At 44.7% G+C, this 21846-nt stretch overlaps 1 protein-coding gene across 1 annotated transcript; it reads left to right on the forward strand.

The window, feature by feature from the left end:
• The first annotated feature begins 540 nt into the window (after positions 1-540).
• On the forward strand, positions 541-4208 carry LOC128051638 (tumor necrosis factor ligand superfamily member 14-like). Its single transcript, XM_052644273.1, has 4 exons — positions 541-759; positions 2785-2821; positions 3110-3151; positions 3781-4208. The coding sequence occupies exons 1-4, from the start codon at positions 541-543 to the stop codon at positions 4206-4208; spliced, it is 726 nt and encodes a 241-aa protein (XP_052500233.1).
• The last annotated feature ends 17638 nt before the right edge of the window (positions 4209-21846 follow it).

Genomic DNA, 21846 nt, shown 5'->3' on the forward strand with positions numbered 1-21846 from the left:
GCACTCTATAGTATTTTCTTACTACGCTGGTCTTTCTCACTCCGCTAGAATAGGAGTGCTTTAAAACCACGGACATCTGTCTCTCTTGCTCGCAGCTGTGCCCCCAAACCTAGAACAGTACTTGGGACACAGGAAGTGCTTAGCAAACATTTGGTGACCAAGTGAATGATGCCGAGGTGCTCAGCAAACACTTGGCAACCCTGTGGTTGATGCCATCAGAAGGGAAAGCTGGGGCTTTTTGTCTCCCGTCCCCTCCTGAGTCACGTCTCCAGATGCCTCTGGAAAGTGTGAGAGGCTCTGAGTGAGAGTGAGATGGGGCCAGCCTGGGGGTGGGGAGAAGACAGGAAGGAGAGGAGGGCATGCGGGGAAAGGGGAGGGGCCGAGCCCCAGCTCTAAAGGCAGCCCCAGGACCCACGAGTGCCTGCTGGCAGTGTGAGAAGCCCAGGCGTGTTGGGCAATCGTGGTTTCCTCCCTCCTGGCCTGCAGGATTCACCCAGGCCAGCCAGACCCAAAGCACCTTGGGGCCTCATCCACTCAGGCATGGAAGAGACAGTTGCAAGGCCCTCAGTGTTCACGGTGGATGGACAGACAGACATCCCATTCAGGAGGCTGGGGCACAGCCGCAGGAGACAGCCCTGCAGTGCTGCCCAGCTGGGACTGGGCCTCGTGCTGCTGTTGGTGGTGGCTGGACTGGCTGTCCAGGGCTGGTTCCTGCTGCAGCTGCACTGGCGCCTAGAGGCGGTTAGTGCCCCCCTGCAGGTAAGCACCACTGGGGTGGGGTGGGGATCCCCAAGCCAATGTCACTGAGCATCTGTACGTGTGTGTGCAAAGATGGAGGACAGACTAAGAGCAGTCCCAGGCAAGCTAATTCACCTCTGGAACCTCAGTTTCCTCATCCATGAAATGGGCATGATAATAAGCGTCTCCATAGGGAATAAAACAGAATATTGTATGTGTGGCACAGGCAAAGTGAAGTGAAGTCGCTCAGTCGTGTCCGACTCTTTGCGACCCCATGAACTGTAGCCTACCAGGTTCCTCATCCATGGGATTTTCCAGGCAAGAATACTGGAGTGGGTTGCCATTTCCTTCTCCAGGAGATCTTCCTGACCCAGGGATTGAACCCGGGTCTCCCGCATTGTAGGCAGACGCTTTACCGTCTGAGCCACCAGGGAAGCCAATCAATAAATGGGAACTGACTTTTTTTTTTTAATTGAGATATAATTGACATAGCATATTGTGTAAGTTTAACGTGTACAACATATTGATTTATATATAAATACTGCAATGGCATCACATAATTATAATTTCTTCTAGTGATGGGAACTAACAAAACCTAGCTGTTTAGGAGCAGACTTCTCAGGTGGCTCAGTGATAAAGAATCCACCTGCCAATGCAAGAGACACAGGACATTCGATTTTGATCCCTGCGTTGGGAGGATCCCTTGGAGGAGGCAATGGCAACCCACTCCAGTATTCTCGCCTGGAGAATTCCATGGACAGAGGAGCCTGGTGGGCTGCAGTCCATGGGGTTGCAAAGAGTCAGACACAACTGAAGCAACTAAGCACACATACCTCTAGGAAGCTTAATGTTTTATAAAACAGTTGTGTTTTCTGTATCCCCCAGAACCGCCATCCTGACATGGCTAGTTGTTTGTTTAAAATATTTATCTGATTCCTCAGTTTGACCACTTTTAAAAATATTTTAATTAAAAAAAATTTTTTTGGCCATGTTGCACAGCAGTGGGGTCAGACCTTCGCCCTTAAATTGGAAGTTCAGAGTCTTAACCGCTGGACCACCATGGAAGCCCCTGACCTAGCTAGTCATTACCAGCAGTACCCTGATCACCACTATCGGGGCTGTCACTAAGCCACTTGTCTCAGTCTGAACATGCCTCTCTGCATCCGTTTCCTATGACCGGGGATGTCTCTGCCACACCTGTAGGTCTCTGTGTCCCATGCCATGCCCATGCAGTCTCGGCCTTTTTTGTTCCCGGGTCCTTTTTCTGTTTATGGCTGGACCTGATGGCCACAGGCCCACTTGGACCTGTGCTGCTATCCCACACACGTGTACCAACACAGCCACTTCCTCACTCGTCCAAGCCTGTGTATTGACGTTGTGTGTCTTTGTTACTGGCTCTCTGTATGTGCAGACCCAAGTGAATCCATAAACCCTGCACCCATGTATCTGCTTCCATGTGTGTCTTGTCAGTGAGTCCAGGTCTGTGTCCATGTGTCTGTATTCACGTGTTTGCATTTATGTACAAGTGTCCAGCCATTCAGGTGACTGTGTATCTTCTGTGTGTGTATGTGGTAAGTCACTTCAGTCCTGTCTGACTCTGTGACCCCATAGACTGTGCCTGCCAGGCCCTGGAATTCTCCAGGCAAAAATACTGGAGTGGGTTGCCATTTTCTTCTCCAGGGATTGCCAATACCTTCTCCAGTGGGTTGCCATTTCCTGATCCAGGGATTGAGCTCCCTAGCACTTATGTAATAAACATTTCTATAGCACTTGCTCTGTGCCAGGCATTGTATTACACTTTTCACATGGGAATTCAAACCAGGCATTTTCCATGTGTCCATTTACAAGAGGGGAAAACTGAGGTCCTGGCTGGTTAAGAGCCTGCGGGGTGGCAGGGAGTAGGGGTGGGGCCTGCACGTGGCCTTGGAGTCGACAGAGGGCGACGTCTGTGCCCGTGGTCTGTGTGTGCCTCTTGGCCACGAGTCTGAGTGAAACCAGGGCGTGGGCCCCACAGATCCTCACCATGGGGCTGCTCTGTACTTTCAGGACAAAAGTGCAAAACACTGGGAGCAGCTGCTGCAAGGTGAGTCAGGGTCCTGCTTCCTCCGCCCGCCCCCCGCAACCCGCGCCCAGGAGGGGACGGTATGGTTCCCATGCTGCCCCCACCCCCTCAGTCCATTGCCCAATGCAATTTGCACAACTGGCCCAAGCCCCACGGAAGCCCCTCCCCCAGGCCGGAGAAGCAGAAGTTTGGGTCATTCCGGAAAGGGTGAGGTTGACACCAGGAGGTGGACTAGGTGACCCCTCTGGAGGCTGGCCCTTTACCCCCCACCACAACCTTCACCTCTGACCTCTGATTCTCTCTCTCCAGAGCAGAAGCCCAAGCAAGACAAACCAGCAGCACACCTCACAGGTGAGGGGCCCTCAAGTCCTGGCAGGGGTAAGAGGGTTCAGTGGGTCTTGGGGCGACCAGACAGACCCCCCAGTGGTGGCTGAGTACTCCTTTATTCATTAGTTCTTCAAAGCTGCCCAGAGCAGAGACAGTGCCTGAGTCCATGAATTTCTAATTTCATTTATTGAATAAACCCTTGTAGGGTGCTTACTTTCTGGCTCACACTGTGATGGGCTTTCCACCTCGTCATTCATTCCATCCTTAGCCAGGACTATCCATAGCTCCATTTTCCAGAGAGGGAGACTGAGGCATACAGAGGTTATAACCTGCTGGGCCATGATGTGTTTTGCTTAAATCCTTAGTTCTTCCACTTAACAATTTCTGACGGTTTGGGCAAATCCATTGCTCTGTGCCTCGGTTTCCCCGCCTGCAAGAAGGGGGTGAAAGCGTTAAGATGGAGGATAAGCAAGTTACTTTGCCACTTACTGTGCTTCAGTTCCCCTGCCTGTAAAGTGAGGATGAAGTGAGCGCATACATTTAAAGCCCAGCACAGAGCAAGGTGGCGCTCAGAGAGGGCTGGCGACTGGCCCGGGGTCCCACTGCGAGCAGGAAACGTGCGCTCACCAGCCCTGCTCTGTCTCCCTCCACAGGGGCCGACTTCAGCCGGACTGGCAAGGAAGGCCCGCTGCGGTGGGAGACGAAACTGGGCCTGGCCTTCTTGAGGGGCCTTAGCTACCGGGATGGGGCCCTGGTGGTCGCCCAGGCCGGCTACTACTACATCTACTCCAAGGTGCAGCTGGGTGGTACGGGCTGCTCCCAGGGATTGACCGGCTGCCTGCCCATCACCCACGGGCTCTACAAGCGCACCGCCAGCTACCCCGAGGAGGTGGAGCTGCTGGTCAACCGGCGGTCGCGGTGCGGGCGAGCAGATGGCTCCCAGGTGTGGTGGGACAGCAGCTTCCTGGGTGGAGTGGTCCACCTGGACGTGGGGGACGAGGTGGTGGTACGCATGCCGGGCGAGCGCGTGATCCAAGTCCACGACGGCACACGCTCCTACTTCGGGGCCTTCATGGTGTGAAGGACGTGGTCGGGGCTAATCCAACCTGCGTCTCCGACAAGTAAGAGACCTCAGAGGATGCCTCTGGACACAGAAGAACAGGAGGTTTTCAGAGCGGGCCTGGGGGACACCCAAAGTTGACAGGTGGAGAGCTCAGTGGGGACTAGCGAGAATGCAGCTGCCCCAAGAACCAGCAGGCACCTCTGAAGGACCAAAGGAGACTGCAGGCCCTGCCTGGACAACACTGGGGGGTCTGTTAGCCCCCAGGCAGGGGCTAAAGCTGATCTTGATGTTCAGGAAGGGGTGAGGGGTGGCTATTTATACTCCCGAATCAGATCTAAGGGACATGGTGATGGTGGTGGTGGTTGGCTAAGACAGGAAATTGTATTTATACTTCTGATTCAGATTAAAGTGGGACATGGGGGTCTGGGGAGTTGCCTGAGAACAGAAAATTTCTTAACACTCTCTACCCTCTCACAAGTGTGGGCGGACTCTGGTGGGGAGGTGGTGAGGATTTATCATCAAGACTCACCCACCTTGGAGAGCCCAGCCCAGCCCAGCCCTACCCATGGTCATAGTCATGACCCAAGTTCCACCCATGGGGCTTGCGGCCACACCACAGCCTGGCCACGAAGCTACCCTCAGAGAAACAGGCGTAGGGACTTGCTGGGAGGTGTTCAACAAACAGCTGTCCAGGAGGGGACACCCATTTCCATGGTGTAAATTTTCCCTCTGTGGTTCGTTTCTGGCTCCCGGTGTATATCATCCACAGGTTGGCTGACACCCAGCACTGCTGTTTCAGCACCCAAGCCAGAGGCTGCTGCACAGGCACTTGGAAAATGTTTCAAGAGAGAAAAAGAAAAAGAGAGAGAGAAGCAAGGGAGAGAAGGGAGGAAAAATGAAAGACAGGTGGAAAGAAAGAAAAGGTGAAAGAAGAGAAAGATGGTTAGTTAAAGACAAAAAAGAAATAAAGGTGGAAAGGAAGGAAGGAAGAAAAGGTGAAAGAAAGGTAGAAAAAAAGGAGGGTGAAAGGAAAGAAAGACGGATTGATAGAGAAAGAAAGAAAAGGTGGAAATGAAGAGTGAAAGGAAAGAGAAAGAAAGGGTAGCAAAAGTGAAAGAAATCAACTGTCATCACAGCTACAGCATCCCAGAGAATCACAAGCTCAGCCACTCCTTGACAACCTTAGACACATACACACCAAACATCAGATTCTCACACAACCTGGAAGTCCTAGACGGCAGAGCAAACCCTCAGTCACAGACACTGCATTACAACCATGTACGACACAGTCACGCACAAGTCATCATCACAGCCCGTCACCCACACTGGGCCGTACAGCCACACCACGTATGACACATGGGATGCGATGCTTCTATGTCAGACTTCCACATGCTGCATCACAGTCACACCCATCACACACACTCGCAGCCTCACAATGACAAACACACATAGCCAGTTCTTCCCAGCCACCTCACATCCTGGGGTAAGGACCAGACTTAGTCTGTAGCCCTTGGACCACTGGCCTTGGAAATAAATGCTGAACGTTGCAGCTGGCCTGTCTAGTTCTTAAGGGGCAGGTGGCTCATGGAGGCCCAGGGACAGATGGAATGACCCACAGAGGTCACTTTTACAGCTGAGAACTCTGAACCCAGCTGACCCAACTCCATGCAGGAGGTTTAGCAGGGAAGCCAGAGACCTGGTGCCCAGGTGTGCTCTAGCCTCAAACCCACAGTTCCTGAGAAAGCAGAGGCTACACACTTTAGTACCCTTCTTGCCGACATTCAGCACAGACTGGCACTCTACCCAGCCAGCTGGGAGCTTGGGGTAACAGGGCATCCAAGAGTGTGGGGAGGGACAGGTAATGATATGCTTACAGACCTGATGTTTTATGCATATGAGCATGGACCCAGGAAGCAAGGTTTCCCTGGACCCTAGGATCACAGCTCAGACCCCAGAGAATGACTCACTCTTGTTATTGTTGACACAGTTGCCTGGTAAAGGGGGGAAGGGAACCAGCTTTGCCATCTGATGGTCTTGGGTTCCAAGTCTACTCTGTCATTTCCTGGCCATGTGACACAGGAGCAAACCCCATCACCTCTCCATGCCCAGTTTCCTCATCTGTGAAATACTAGGTAACAAGGATTCTCACCTCCTGGGCTTATTGTAAAGATGAAATCAGATGAGGAGGGACTTTCCTGGTCCAATGGCTAAGACTCCGCAACTCCCAATGCAGGGGGCCCCGATTCAAGCTCTGGTCAGGGAACTAGATCCCACATACCGCAACTGAGAGTTTGAATGCTGAAACTAAAGATCCCTCGTGCCACAACTAAGACCTAGTGCAGCCAAATAAATAAATTTTTTAAAAAAAGAAAGAAACAGTGAATTTTAAAATTAGATGAGCAGAAAAGCCACTTGGTATGGTGCCTGGTATGCAGGAAGAGATCCATAAGTACATGAGTGTCATTTAGAGATATTAAGGAGAGCATGTCCCCTGCCCCAGACATCTTGTGCAAGTCACTTCTTTTAAATTTATTTTTTAAATGAAGGATAATTTCTTCACAGAATTTTGTTGTTTCCTGTCAAACATCAATGTGAATCAGCCATAGGTGGCGAGTCACATCTTCATCTGCACCTCTGGTCAGGAGTTGCTGTTGCCCCCACTTTCCAGATGCAGCGACCAAGGCTCAGGTGCCCCACCCACCCACCCCACTCTGCCCACACCAAGGGCACCCAGCTTCATGCCTCCCTGGCTGGGCTGGTGGGAGGAGAAACAGCCCCAGGGGCCCAGCCTCCACCCTTGCTGGAGTTTCCTTTTCTCTCTTCGTGGTCTTTCTGTTTCCGTGGCTTTGATGAGAAGGCCGGGGTGTGTGCGTGTGTGTATGAGGGGGACTCATCAAAGTCACCAGCAGCCACCAACATCTGCCTGGGGATGGAACCTCTACAGAGTTGAGCCTCCTAAGATCACCTTTGGGAGGGGCTTTGATTTCAGATAAAGTGCGGGAGCAGGAAGCCCCCAGCCCAGGCCAGTGACCTATTTACAACTTCTTAGAAGTCTATCTACTTGACTTCCGGTAACACCACCGATATCTTTTCCGATTTCAGCCTCTCCCCTCCCCAATACTTTCTCAATACCCAAAGTCTCCTGTCTTCACTCAATACCACCCCCCAACCCCCAGCCCTGGAACAGAAAAGTCTTCTCCTTCTCCCCATCACTTGCCAGGATCCAGAGGTAATAGAAGGAAAAATCATAGCAATTAAATTGCTTCCTACTTTCCTGTGATGACCCTATGCCCCTCCCTGCTGCGTTACTATGGCATACAAACACTGAGATACATCGTCTCCAAGAAACAGAACCTGCATGACTGGGGAAGAACCTGCATGCCATGTGGCCCAAACAAACAAACAAAAATAAAGTATCAAAACTTAAAAAAATTTTTTTTCCGATTCTTTTCAGTTATTACATAAGGTGATCTTACGTCTGTAGATGTAAGATCATGTCTAATCACCGAGTGTGTTTTTCAAACAGCACTTAGTACCCAGTGTTTAAAGGTTACGAAACTTTGCACAGGACAAATCGAGATTTCTTGGCAAGTTGGGGGCTGTGACGGCAACCCAGATTGGGTAGCAGCTGTCCTCTGTGGAGAGGGCATCAGCTCACCAGCTCACCAGCCTCCACTCCTCTCCATGGTCTTCCACTTGAAGACTGAGTGTCAGCTGCCTTTCATCATCACGTCTGCACAGCTGGTTTTCTTAAAACAATAATGATCCTTAATTACAGGTCATACTAATGCATGCACCGCATGCCAGGCACTGTGCTAAGTGCACTGCTGTTCTTCACTCGCGAAGTCGTTCATGTCTGATTCTTTGTGACCCCATGTGTTGCAGTGCGCCAGGCTTCCCTGTCCTTCACTATCTCCCGGAGTTTGAGCAAACTCATGAGAACTCATGTCCATTGAGTCGATGACGCCATACAACCATCTAATCCTCTATTGACCCCTTCTCCTTTGCCTTCAGTCTTTCCCAGCATCAGAGTCTTCCCCATTGAGTCAGTTCACCACAACTTGAAAGTGTCAGTAATTTGGTATTCAGTCTTAATTCACAGTAACTCACTGAATTCTAACAATGACCCTGTTGCGGGGGGTGGTGGTCAATAGTTGTACTGACCTAGTTGACTGATACAACTGGGAGGACTCATGCATCCTAGTTGTATTAGTTGCTGTTGCTGCTTAAGGCAGTACTAAATTGGTTATCTTGCAGTTTCGGAACTCAGAAGTCAGAAATGAGTCTTAAGGGACAAAATCAAGGCTGAGTCCCTTCGTTGTTCACTTGAAACTACCACAACATTGTTAATCGGCTACACCCCAATACAAAATTAAAAGTTCAAAGAAAAAAAGGAATTAGAAACATTAAAAAAAAAAAAGAATGAAGGAGGGATCTTGTCTGATTCTTTATTTTTAATTGAAGGATAATTGCTTTATTGTGTTGGTTTCTACCAAACGTCAACATGAATCAGCCATAGATTTACCTGTGTCCCTCCCACCGTCTGATTCTTAAGCCACACACGCACATGGTGCCCAGCTTCGTCTGATCCACCCACCCCATTTGTGTCCCTATAGTCTCTCTAGAGTGGTGCGTTCTCTGCTACTCCTGAGCCTTGCTCAGGAGGCCGGTATTCAGGCTGGGTTTAGGTACAGGAAACTCTTTGAGGCGCTCTGTGGCTTCAGCTGCCCAGAGACACCATTGAGTCATTTCCTCTTCGGGGACCTGCCGTCTCTCTGCAACGGGGAGCAGGACTCCAGCCTCTTCTAGTTTTCCATCCCCTTCCTCCAGAATTTCTCAGGGGAGGGCGACTTTCCCCTTTCCAGGGTTGTTTTCTCCAAAAAGCAGAGCACAGAAACTGCCTACCTACTCTGTAATAGATGCTGAATTGTGTTCCCCCCAGAATTCATTTGTTGAAGTTCCAACCCCAGTATCTGCCAATGTAACTATATTAGGAGATGGCGCCTTATGGGAGAAAATTAAGGTGATTTGAGTGGGCCTTCATCCAATGTGACTGGTGCCCTTATAAGAAGATCTTTTTTGATCCACCTCTTGAAGTAAGGAAAATAAAAACAAAAATAAACAAGTGGGACTTAATTAAACTTATGAGGCTTTGCACAGCAAAGGAAACCACAATCAAGATGGAAAGACAACCCTCAGAATAGGAGAAAATATTTGCAAATGAAGCAACTGACAAGGGATTAATCTCCAAAATATACAAACAGCTCATGCAACTCAATATCAAGCAGACAAACAACTCTTTCAAAAAAATTGGCAGAAAATATAAATAGACACTCCTCCCAAGAAGACAGATGGCCAAGAGGCACATGAAAAGACGCTCAACATCACTAATTATTGGTGGTGGTGTTCAGTCACTAAGTCATGTCCAACACTTTGCGACCCCGTGGACTGTAGCCCACCAGGCTCCTCTGTCTATGGGATTTCCCAGGCAAGAATGGCAGTGAGTTGCTATTTCCTTCTGCAAGGGATCTTTCTGGATCAGGGATTGGACCCATGTCTCCTGCATTGGCAGGTGGATTATTTACCACTGAGCCACCAGAGAAGGCCATCCATCGACAGAAAAATGGCTAAAGAAGATGTGGCACACATATACAATGGAGTATTACACAGCCACGAAAAGGAGCCAAACCGTGCCATTTGCAGAGAGGTGAATGAGCCTAGGGACTGTTGTACCAAGTGAAGTAAGTCTGAAAGACAAAAACAAACATATATTAACACATATATGTAGGATCTAGAAAAATGGTACATATGAACCTCTTAGCAAGGCAGAAATAGATACACACACACGTAGAGAACAAACATATGGATGGCAAGGAGGGAAGGTGGGGTGAGATCAATTGTGACACTGGGATTGACATATATTCACTACGATGTATAAAACAGACAACTAGCGAGAACCTACTGTACCGCACAGGAAACAATACTCAATGCTCTGTGTTGACCTAAATGGAAAAAAAAATCTAAAAAAGAGTGGAGATATGTGTATGTATAACTGATTCATTCTGCTGCACACCTGAAACTAAGGCAACATTGTAAAGCAACTATACGTCAATTAAAAAATAATGTAAGAAAAAGAAAAGATTAGGGCCCAGACACACACAGAGGTAAGACCACATGAAGACACAAAGTGGTCCTGCAAACCTAGGAGCAAGGCTTCAGAAGGCAACAACACTGCTGACACCGTGATCTTGGATTTCCAGCCTGCAGGACTGTGAGAAGATACATTTCTGTTGTTTAGGTCACTCCAGCTGTGGTCCTTTGTTATGGCAGCCCCATGAACTAATATATCATCCTAACCCTCCCCACAACCCCATTACCTGGGAAGAGTTAAAATGTGCCAACTGCTGGGCTTACTCGGGGGCCCAGAGGATAAAAATCTGCCTGCCAATGCAAGAGACATAGGTTCATTCCCTGGTCCAGGAAGATTCCACATGCCCTGGAGCAACTAAGCCTGTGTGCCACAACTACTGAGCTTGTGCTCTAGAGCCCGGGAGCCATGACTACTGAAAGCCCACGTGTCCTGAAGTCCATGCTGTGCAACAAGAGAGGCCACTGCAATGAGAAGCTCGTGCACTGCAACAGGAAAGTGGTCCCCACTCGCCACAACTAGAGAAAAGCCCCTGAAGCAACAAAGCATAGTCAAAAATAAATTTAAAAAAATTTTTAAAGATATACCAAATGCTGAGTTCAGTGGCTCCTGGCACAACTAGGTGCTCAGTAAACACTGGCCATCATTGCTGGGCTTCCCCGATGGCCCAGCAGTAAAAGAATCAGCCTGCAATGCAGGAGACACACAGGAGATGAGAGTTCAGTCCCTGGGTTGGGAAGATTCCCTGGAGGAGGATGTGGCAACCCACTCCAATATTCCTGCCTGAAAATTTCACAGTCAGGGGAGCCTGGTGTGCTTCAGTCCATGGAGTCATGACAAGTCAGACACAACTGAGCACATACATCGTTGCTGATGCTATTATTTATTTCTCCTGTCCTTTTCCCATTCAGGTAGTAGCTGACTTTGCATCTTCATTCCTTCACGAAAGAGATGGTGGAAAGCAGGAATTACCCACTAGTCTCCTCCTGGCATTGAGCTCCAAAAAGCACAAAGTGATGAAGAGGTTTGAGGTTTGGCCAGAACTTGCCGGGGGTCGGGGGCGGGTGTGAGGATGATTTTGAAGAGCCACCCCAGCTTCGAGCTTCCCATGAGACCCACTGAAGTCTCTGTCATCAGAGCCCAGCTCTTCCCTCTGCGGAGTCCCAGTGCCCTCCCACAAGCTGAGCCTGACAGCAGTCTACAATTAATTAACCTCCAGCATGCAAATCTCCCTTGCAGGTCTGTTTTACAGAAACCCCAAATTGATGCTTTCTATCTGCAGTACTGGAAAAGACTCTCAAGAGTCCCTTGGACAGCAGTGTGGCTCTGATGTGGCTCAGAGGCTGAGGAAAGGGAACTGGGACCCCTGCCTGGAAACTGAAGGCTGGAAAAGTAGTCCATTCTGATGAAGGGGGTCTAGAAAAAATTCGACCTATTGTGGGAGGGGAGAAAAGTCATCCACAGGGGATGGAGACCTCAGACCTGCTGCACCTGTTAGTGCAGCTGGAGTCTCTCTAGAAAGCACAGGAACCAGAAGGTGAGCTCTGTGGGGGCAAGGTATGTGTCCATCCTGTTCCTCTCTTTACCAGGACATGACAGGTTCTCAAACCATCACGGCTGAGTAAATTGACTCTGACTTACTTCGACAAAATGCTACAGAAGTGACATTCTAGGAATTCTAGAATGTAGTCTGCAGGAGGCCAGGACGAATTGAGAGAGTAGCACTGATATATATACATTACCATGTGTAGATTATAATAGATAGCTAGCAGGAAGGTACTGTGTAACACAGGGAACTCAGCTCGGTGCTCTGTAAAAACCTAAAGGGGTGGGAGGGAGGCTCAAGAGGGAGGGGATAAATGTATACTTACAGCTGATTCATGTTGTTGTGCAGCAAAAATGAACACAATGTTGTATAGCAACTATCCTCCAATTTTAAAATATATCCAATGATAAACCATAACGGAAAAAATATTTTTAAAAGAATGTACATATACATGTACAACTGAATCACTTTGCTGTATAACAAATTAACAGCACAGTAAACTATATGTCAATAAAAAATAAATGAATTAGGGAAGAAAAATTTTAAAAAAGGAGGCCAAGTGGCTTGCAACGTTTGCCTTCTCGAAGACCTGAGTGGCCGCGTGAAGAAGTTCAGTTTTCTGGTGAGAGACGATGGGTGGCCGGAGAGCCCTGGAGGATGAACGATGTGAGAGTAAGTCCTTATCGTTAACACCAGCCCCAGATGAACTGCCCAGATCCACAGAGCTGAAACTAACCATCCCTGTCAAGCCCTGTTGGGTCGATTTGCAGGGTTATGAGCAAATAAAACACTTGTTGTTTTACACCACTAATTTTGGGGTGACGTTATGCATCAGTAGGTAACTAGTAGACTGTGCAAGCCCTTTTCTATAACCATACAGATAGGTAGGCAGACAGAGAAGCATAGATGGATAAATAGGTGGATGTTTCAATGGGTTGATAAATGATGAATGAATGGGTAAATGAGGGAAAGTGGATGGGTGGGTGGATAGATGGATGGATAGTTGAGTGGATGGATGTGTTGAGGGATGGATGGATGGTTCATTGGATGGATAAATGAATGGATGGATGGATGTGTGGATGGGCAGTAGATAGATGTGTGGGCAGACTGAATGTATGTACGGCTGGATGTACAGGTAAAAGAGTGACAAAGTGGATGATGAATAAATGTACACAAACATTATCTAAATCAAACTCTAACCTCAGTAAGAGCCTATTTTGGCAAGCACTAATTCATATCGTGCAGGCATCCACTGTAGATGTACTCCAATCTTAGATCAAAAATCTGTATAAGTAGGAAGCCCCTTCAAAAAAACCCAGGGCTAACATGTATGCTCCATGAGATCACAGACAGGTGGACATGACTGGGCACACACGCACGCAATATGTATGCCAGATTTTATCTAGTTTAGAGGATGCAATAAGTTGTCACAGATCTATCATCCTGATGGCTGGAAAGTCCTCTGAGAGCATCTTTCATGTCTCAGGAGGAAGCCAGGCAGATGGTAAACTATTTCAAGGGCTGATGTGTCTATACCAATACTAGTACCACACTGCCTCCACTAATATGATGAGTACAATAAGCCCTGCTATCTGGGAAGACAGAGCTCTTCTTATTCTGCATCTTCAGGATTCTCTTGGTTATGTACAGTACTCTACTCTGCTTGTCAAATTGCATGAAAAACAAAGTTGGGATTTTTACTAGAACTGCACTGAGACATATATAGGTAGGACTGGCTTGTGTTGTGGTATGGCAGAACCCAGCACAAAGTGGTAAAGCGATTATCCTCCAATTTAAAAAAAAAAATTTTAATTTAAGAAAAGGACTGCATTGAATCTGGAGATCAAATTGGAGAGTACAGATACCTTTGTGACAGATAACTTTGAATGACTGAATCATTCAATCAATGAACACGGTATTACTCTCTTTTTATTTAGGTCCTCTTGAATGTTTCTGAATAATAATTAATAACATTCTCCATAAATATCATGCACCATTTTATTTCTAAGTGCTTTATATGTGTTTGTGCTATAATAAATCTCATCTCTTTTTTAAATGATATCTTCTAACATCTGTTGCTGGTATATATCATGCAATAGATATTTGTAATCATCACAATGACATTGAAGAAAAAGTCCCTGAAATGGGCATCCTTGTCTTATTTCTGATCTTTGAGTGAATGCTTTTTAATGGTTTTATCATTAGTGATGAATCTACTGTAGGGTTTTTTAGGGGGCCCTAATTAGATTAAGAAAGATCCCCTTCTGTTCCTAAGAGATCTTTTTAAAACAGAAGTAAATGTTGAATTTTATTAAATGTTTTCTCTGCCTCTCTCAAAGTATCACATGATTTTTCCCCTTTAGACTGACAATGTTGTGAATTCTGTTCCTCAGTGTTCTCATGTTAATCCAACCTTTTATTCCTGGAACAAATCCAACTTGATCATGATATATGTTTAATACATTATGGAATCAATTGATATTGTATAGAGGATTTTTGCATCTCTAAGTTTAAAAGGGAGATAGTCTGTGGGTTTTCTGACTCATATTATCCTTGTCAGGGTTTGGTATTAAGGCGGTCCTGGACTCATGAAAGAAACTGGGTGTGTGGGGTTTTTTTTTCCCCCCCTGTATTCTGAACTAGTTTGTATATGGTTAGCATTATTAGTTATACAGATAATTATTAATAGGTGGGCTCCTTTGTGAAAACATCTGGATCTGGTGCCTTATTTGTGAGGAAGGTGTGGGTGTCTGGGTTTGGGTATGGGAAGGTTTAAAAGTTATTATTCAATGTCTTTAATGAGCTTTCAATTCTTTGTTGTTGTTCAGTCGCTGAGTCATGTCCGATTCTTTGTGACCCCATGAACTACAGCACATCAGGCTTCTCTGTCCTTCACTATCTCCCATAGTTTGCTCAAACTCATGTCCAGTGAGCTGGTAATACCTTCCAACCATCTCATCCTCTGCCACTCCCTTCTCTTCCTGCCCTCAATCTTTCCCAGCATCAGGGTATTTTCCAATGAGTCAGCTCTTCCCATTAAATGGCCAAAGTATTGGAGCTTCAGCTTCAGCATCAGTCCTTCCAATGACTATTCAGGGTTGATTTCCTTTAGGATTGACTGGTTTGATCTCTTTGCAGTCCAAAGGTCTCTCAAGAGTCTTCTCCAACACCACAGTTTGAAAGCATCAATTCCTCGGCACTCAGCCTTCTTTATGGTCCAGCTCTCACATCTGTACTTGGCTACTGGGAAAACCACAGCTTTGACTTTACGGACCTTTGTTGGCAAAGTGATGTCTCTGCTTTATTTCAATTCTTTAGATGTGTTTTTTAGTGATCTGGGTTAAGTTACATTTTTCTAGAAATGTGGATATTTTATCTACATTTTCTCAGTGATGGGTGAATAGATGTTATATTGGTGAATAAAATGTTCATCATTCTCTATGTCTTAATGCTTCTTCAACCTCTGCAGCCTCAATAATTGTGTCCCCTTTCTCACTGATAATACTTTTTAATTTTTTTTAAATTTATTTTTGGCTGTGCTGGGTCTTTGTTACTGTGTGCAGGCTTTTCTCCAGCCGAAAAGAGCAGAGGTCACTCTGCAGTTGTGGCACACAGGGTTCTCACTGGAGTGGCCTCTCTATGCCGGCTTCCGTAGCTGCAGCTCTTGGACTCCAGAGCACAGGCTCAGGAGTTGCAGCACTTGGGTTCAGTTGCTCCGGGGCGTGTGGAGATCTTCCAGGACCAGGGATGGAACCTGTGTTTCCTGCACTGGCAGGAGGACCCTTTACCATTGAGCTACCAAGGAAGCTTCTATGTTTTCTTAACGTTTCCTCAGCATCTGCAGTCTCTGTAATTAGGTCCTCTTTCTCCTTGATAATATTTCTAATTTGAAGTTGATCATGTTTCTTCTTTTCAAAACACTAAATACTGGCCATTTAAATTTTTTGAGGAATCGCCGCACTGTGTTTCCATTGTGGCTACACCATTTTACATTCCAACTGGCTCCTCAAATATTTGCTGTGTATTTTTCAGAGGGTCTGTGCATGTTTCATGATCAAGCTTGCTTACTGTGTTGTTCAAATCCAGATCATTACTATTTTTAAATTGAAGTAGAATTGATTTACAATGTTTCCAGTATACAGCAAAGTGATTCAGTTACACATATATAGAGAGAGATATTCTTTTTCAGATTCTTTTCCATTGAGGTAATTACAAGATACTGAATACAGTTTTCTGTGCTATAAATAGGTCCATGTTGATCATCTATTTTATATATAGTGGTGCATATCTGTTAATCCCTAATTTCCAATTTATCCCTCCCTCCCTTTCCCCTTTGGTAAGCATAAATTTGCTTTCTATGTGAGTCTATTTCTGTTCTGTAAATAAGTTCATTTGTATCATTTTTTTAAAATTCCATGGGACTTCCCTGCTGGTCCAGTGGCTAAGACTTGGAGCTGCCAATGCGGGAGGCCGGGGTCAGTCCCTGATCAGGGAACTAGATTCCACATGCTACAAATAAGCGTTTGCACACTGCAACTAAAGATCCATGATCCCATGAGCCACCACTGAGAGCTAGCACAGCCAAATCAATAAAACACACATGTAAGTGATACATGTGGTATTTGTCTTTCTCTGACTTACCTCACTTAGTGTGATGTTGTTATTAAGCACATACACACTTAGAACTGTCATATTTTCATGACAAAGACTTAGTTATACCTAGTAAGGCTTCCTACATTAAAGTCTATGCAGTTCAGGATTTCCTTGGTGGTCCAGGGGTTACAACTCCATGCTTTCTCTGCAGGGGGGCAGGTTCCATGCCTGGTTGAGGAACTAAGATTCCACATACTGCATTGCCCAGCCAAAAAAAAAAGTCTATGCCATCCAATAATAATAGACTTAAACAAACTTTCTTTCTGGCTGTTGACATCCTTTAATGGCAACTTGTTACATTGTGTAAGTTTAAATGCAAGCAATATGTTTCTGGATTTTAATTTTTCTTAGCCAGCCAGAAAATATTTGTCTTTTAATTCAAGTATTGTACTGATCCCCTGGAGGAGGGAATGGAGACCCACTCCAGTGTTCTTGTCTGGGAAATCCCATGGACAGAGGAGCCTGGTGGGCTACAGTCCAGAGAGTTGCAAAAAGCTGGGCATGACAGCACACACACTGCCCCACACTGTACTGATGCTGTGCAATAGCAATGTAAAGTGTGCCATCTCTCTAATTTAAATTTTTCTAGCAGCCACAATCAAAAGATGAACAAAATGGTGAAATTCATTTTAATAACATGTTTTATTTAACAACATATCCAAAATGTTATCACCGCAAAAAAGAATCAATATAAGTAATATTTTACTTTTTCAAAAATCCCAGGTCTCCAAATTTGGGGGTGCATTTCACCCTAACAGCACGCCTCAGTTCAGACCATGCCCATTTCAAATGCTCAGTTGTGACGTACGGCTTGTGCACTGTATGGACTCCTGTAGATTTAGACTATCTATCTACATTGATTGCAGTTCCTAATGTGTTTGGACTTATTAGGTACTTTCTGTACTATATTTCTTTTTGCTAATTTCTTTTTCTCACCTTCCTTGCCTTGTCTGGAATTTTGGTCTTTCCATGTTTCTCTTACACTTAGTTTAGAAGTTACACATCCTATTTCTGTTCTCTTGGACATTTTCCGAGACACCTTATCTTTTAATTGATTTTTTTACTGAAGTGTAGTTGATTTACATTGTTGCGTTAGCTTCTGTAGACACTTTAATTTAGAAAGGCAATCTATCCTTATTCAGTCCTCTCCAAAAGCCTCCAAAATGCTCTGCCCATTTGCACTCTCGCCCCCTACAGGCCATTCTCCATAGAGCAGCTAACGTGAGATTTTTGGTAAACTTTTTTTTTTTTAATATGTAAAATGTACGAAACTATGTAAAGACATCTGTTTAACCAAAAACATTTTGGGATTAAAAAAGTCTTTTTAAAAAATATTTCAGAAATGAAAATTACTAATCAAAGGGAACAAAAGTCAACTCAAGTATCACAGAGAAGCAAAGAGTAACCAAATTGTAAATTCACTTTTTAAAAACATGGTTTAAACTCTTTAAAAAGTTGTTAGACATTTAAACGAATGTCCATCAACAGAAGAGTGGATAAAGAAGATGTGGTACATATATACAATGGAATATTACTCAGCCATTAAAAAGAATAAAATAATGCCATTTGCAGCAACAATGGGTGGACCTAGAGATTAAAATACTGAGTGAATTAAGTCAGACAGAGAAAGAGAAATATCGCATGATATCGTTTATATGTGGCATCTAAAAGAAGAGATACACAAATGAACTTATTTACAAAACAGAAACAGACTCACAGACTGAGAGAGCAAACCGATGGTTACAGGGCTGGGTGCGGGTGGAGCTTTAGGAGGAGGGATAGTTAGGGAGTTTGGGATTGACATGAACACACTGCTGTAATTAAAATGCATAACCAGCAAGCATCTACTGTAGAGCACAGAGAAATCTGCTCAATATTCTACAACCAAATTGGGAAAAGATTTTGAAAAAGAACAGATACTTGTATAACTGAACTGCTTTGCTGTACACCTGAAATTAACACACTGTTAATCAGCTAAATTCCAAGATAAAAGAAAAAGTTAAAAAATAAACCATTGCATTTATTTTTTAACTAAGGTAGGACTAACATACAAAACAGCCGTACATGTTTAATGTGTATATTTCTATGAATTTGAAGATAAATACCCTTAAAACCATCATCATAAACAGTGATATAAACTTAACCATCACCTCTAAATGCTTCTTTTCTGTATTTTTTGATAATCTAACATAAGATATACTCACGTAGAAAAATGTTTAAGTATACAGTACAGTATTTTTAACTCTATGCATTATGCTGTGCATAACTCTGCGACCAACTCGTGCTGAACTCTGTGACCCTATGGACTGGGGTCAGCCAGGCTCCTCTGTCCACAGGACTTCCCAAGCAATAACACTGGAGTGAGTTGCCATACCTTCCTCCAGGGAACCTTCCTGATCCAGGTAGCCAACCTGTGTCTCTATGTCCCCTGCATTGGCAGGTGGGTTCTTTACCCCTAGTGCCACCTGGGAAGCCCTCATAATGCTCTATAGTAGATCCTGGGACTTATTCATCTTCCATAACTGAAACACTCTACCAGGTAAACAGTAACTCCCCATTCTCCCTCCCTGGCACCCACAATTCTATATCCTGTCTATAAGTTTGACTACAAATCCCTCACATAAGTGGAATTATACAGTATATGTCTTTCTGTGTCTGGCTTATTTCAAGTAACATTATAACCTCCAAACTCATCCATGTTTTAGCAAAGGGCAGAACTTCCTTCTTTCTTAAGGCCAAAAAAGACTCTACTGTGTGAGTGTGTGTGTGTGTGTGTGTGTGTGTGTGTGTGTATACATATATATGTAATATTTCCTTTATCCATTTATTCACTGATGATCCCATAGGTTGTTTCTATAGCTTTGCTATTGTAAATAACTCATCAATGAATGTAAAAGTACAAGTATCTCTTGGAGATCCTGACTCCAATTATTTTGAGTTTATATCCAGAAGCAGGACTGCTGGATGGTAAGGTAGTTCTATTTTTAGTTTTATGAGGAGCCTCCATACTGTCTTCCATTTGGACTGCACCATTCTGTATTCCCACCAACACACACACACACACACACACACACACACACACACACTCCCTACCAAGCTATTGATTGGGATTTCACTGAACCTGTAGATCAATAGATGTTGATGTAGAATTAATGTTTTCATGGGGACTTCCCTGGCAGTCCAGTGGTTAAGATTTCGTGCTGCCAATGCAAGGGGCACAAGTTCAATACCTGGTCAGGAAACTAAGATCCCATGTGCCATGCAGCATGGCTAAAAAAAGAAAATGTTTTAACAATATTGTCTTCCAATCCATGATCACAGTATATTTTTCTATTTGTTTAGATTTTAATTTTCTCAGTAATGCCTTTTTATCTGCATTTGTGTTTATTCTGTGTAGAATTCTTGCAGTGCTCTCACTAGATTCAATCATAGGTATTTAATGTTTTTTGATATGATTGCAAATGGCATCATTTTCAAATGTCTAGAGTTGCTGGTACCAGGAAACACAATTGATTTTTGTGTTTTGATTTTATATCCAGTGACTTTGCTATATAAATTATATATTAAATCTGTGCATAGATTTTTTCAGTTTTTTACATATACAATAATGTGATCTGCAGATGGTGACTTTTATTTCTTCTTTTACGATTCTTTTGCTATATTCTTCTGTCCTGTTGTACTGATTAGGACCTCCAGTGCAGTGTTAGTAAGAAGTGGTGATATGTGTGTGCATGCTAAGTCACTTCAGTCATGGCTGACTCTTTGCAACCCTATAAACTGTGGCCCACCAGGATCCTCTGTCCATGGGATTCTCCAGGCAAGAATACTGGAGTGGGCTGCCACTTCTACTCCAGGGGATCTTCCAGATCCAGGGATCAAACCTGCATCTCTTACATCTCTTGATCTGGCAGGCAGATTCTTTACCACTAGTGCCACCTGGGAAGCCAGAAATGGTGACAATAATTCCAGTTTTACTACCCCACCCTTAAATATGTTTTTGCTTCAGATATTTTGTTGATATTCTTTAGCAGAATAAGGGTGCTATATGCTTTCAGACTGTGGTGCTGGAGAAGACCCTTGAAAGCCCCTTGGACAGCAAGATCAAACCAGTCAATCCTAAAGAAATCAACCCTGAATATTCATTGGAAGGACTGCTGGTGAAGCTGAAGCTCCAATACTTTGGCCACCTGATGCAAAGAGCTGACTCACTGGAAAAGACCCTGACGCTAGGAAAGATTGAAGACAAAAGGAGAAGGGAATGGCAGAGGATGAGATGGTTAGATATCATCACCAACTCAATCGACATGAATCTGAGCAAACTCCAGGAGATAGTGGAGGACAGGAGAGCCTGGCATGCTGCAGTACATGAGGTCACAAAGAATCAGACAAAACTGAGCAAATGAACAACAATAATATATTTCTAGTTTGCTGCAAGTTTTTGTCATTAAAAATTGTTAAATTTATCAAATGCTTCTTCTGCATCATTTGAGATAATTTTATTTTTCCTCTATTATGTTCATATGATTCATTACAATAATTGATTTTTGAATGTTAAACCAACCTTGCATTCTTGGAAGAAACCAATTTGGTCACGATTTACTACTCTTTTTACATGTTACAAACACTTGCTCAAATTCATAAGAACTTTTGCATGTGAGTTCAAGAGCGAGATTGATCTCTAATTTTCCTGTCACATACATCTTTACTGGGGCTTTATTTCAAGGTTATGCTGGTGTCACAAGATGAATTAAGAAAAGTTCTTTCTTCTTCAAACACAGGGATAGTGTGTGTGATATTGGTGCTATGTCTTCACTCTTAGCAGAAATCACAGTGAAGTCATCTGGGCTTGTAGTTTTTGGGGGGCCAGTTCTTAATTACAGAGACACTTTTTAAAATATGTGTAAGATTATTTACATTTTCTATTTCTTTTGTTTGTTTTTAGTTATGGCATGCAAACTCTTAGTTGCAGCATGTGGGAGATAGTTCCCTGACCAGGCATCAAACTCAGGCCTCCTGCATTGAAAGCATGGAATCTTAGCCACTGGACCACCAGGGAAGTCCCTCTATTTCTCTTCGTGCCCATTTTAGTAAGCTGTATTTCTCTAGAAAGGTCTCTGCTGCTGCTGCTGCTGCTGCTGCTGCTGCTGCTGCTGCTGCTAAGTTGCGTCAGTCGTGTCCGACTCTACGCAACCCCATAGATGGCAGCCCACCAGGCTCCCCCATCTGGATTCTCCAGGCAAGAATTTTCAAAGTTATTAAAATGATGTTTTTAAAAAGTCCTCATATTTTAATGACTATAAGACGTTATG

The sequence above is a fragment of the Budorcas taxicolor genome, chromosome 7 (assembly GCF_023091745.1).
Source record: "Budorcas taxicolor isolate Tak-1 chromosome 7, Takin1.1, whole genome shotgun sequence".
Classification (NCBI taxonomy): domain Eukaryota; kingdom Metazoa; phylum Chordata; class Mammalia; order Artiodactyla; family Bovidae; genus Budorcas; species Budorcas taxicolor.

Excerpts from the sequence above, each read along its gene's own strand:
- LOC128051638 (XM_052644273.1), top strand. The coding sequence starts at position 541 with ATGGAAGAGACAGTTGCAAGGCCCTCAGTGTTCACGGTGGATGGACAG. Across the intron at positions 760-2,784 it reads CGGTTAGTGCCCCCCTGCAG|GACAAAAGTGCAAAACACTG; the intron begins GTAAGCACCACT and ends CTGTACTTTCAG. Across the intron at positions 2,822-3,109 it reads CTGGGAGCAGCTGCTGCAAG|AGCAGAAGCCCAAGCAAGAC; the intron begins GTGAGTCAGGGT and ends CTCTCTCTCCAG.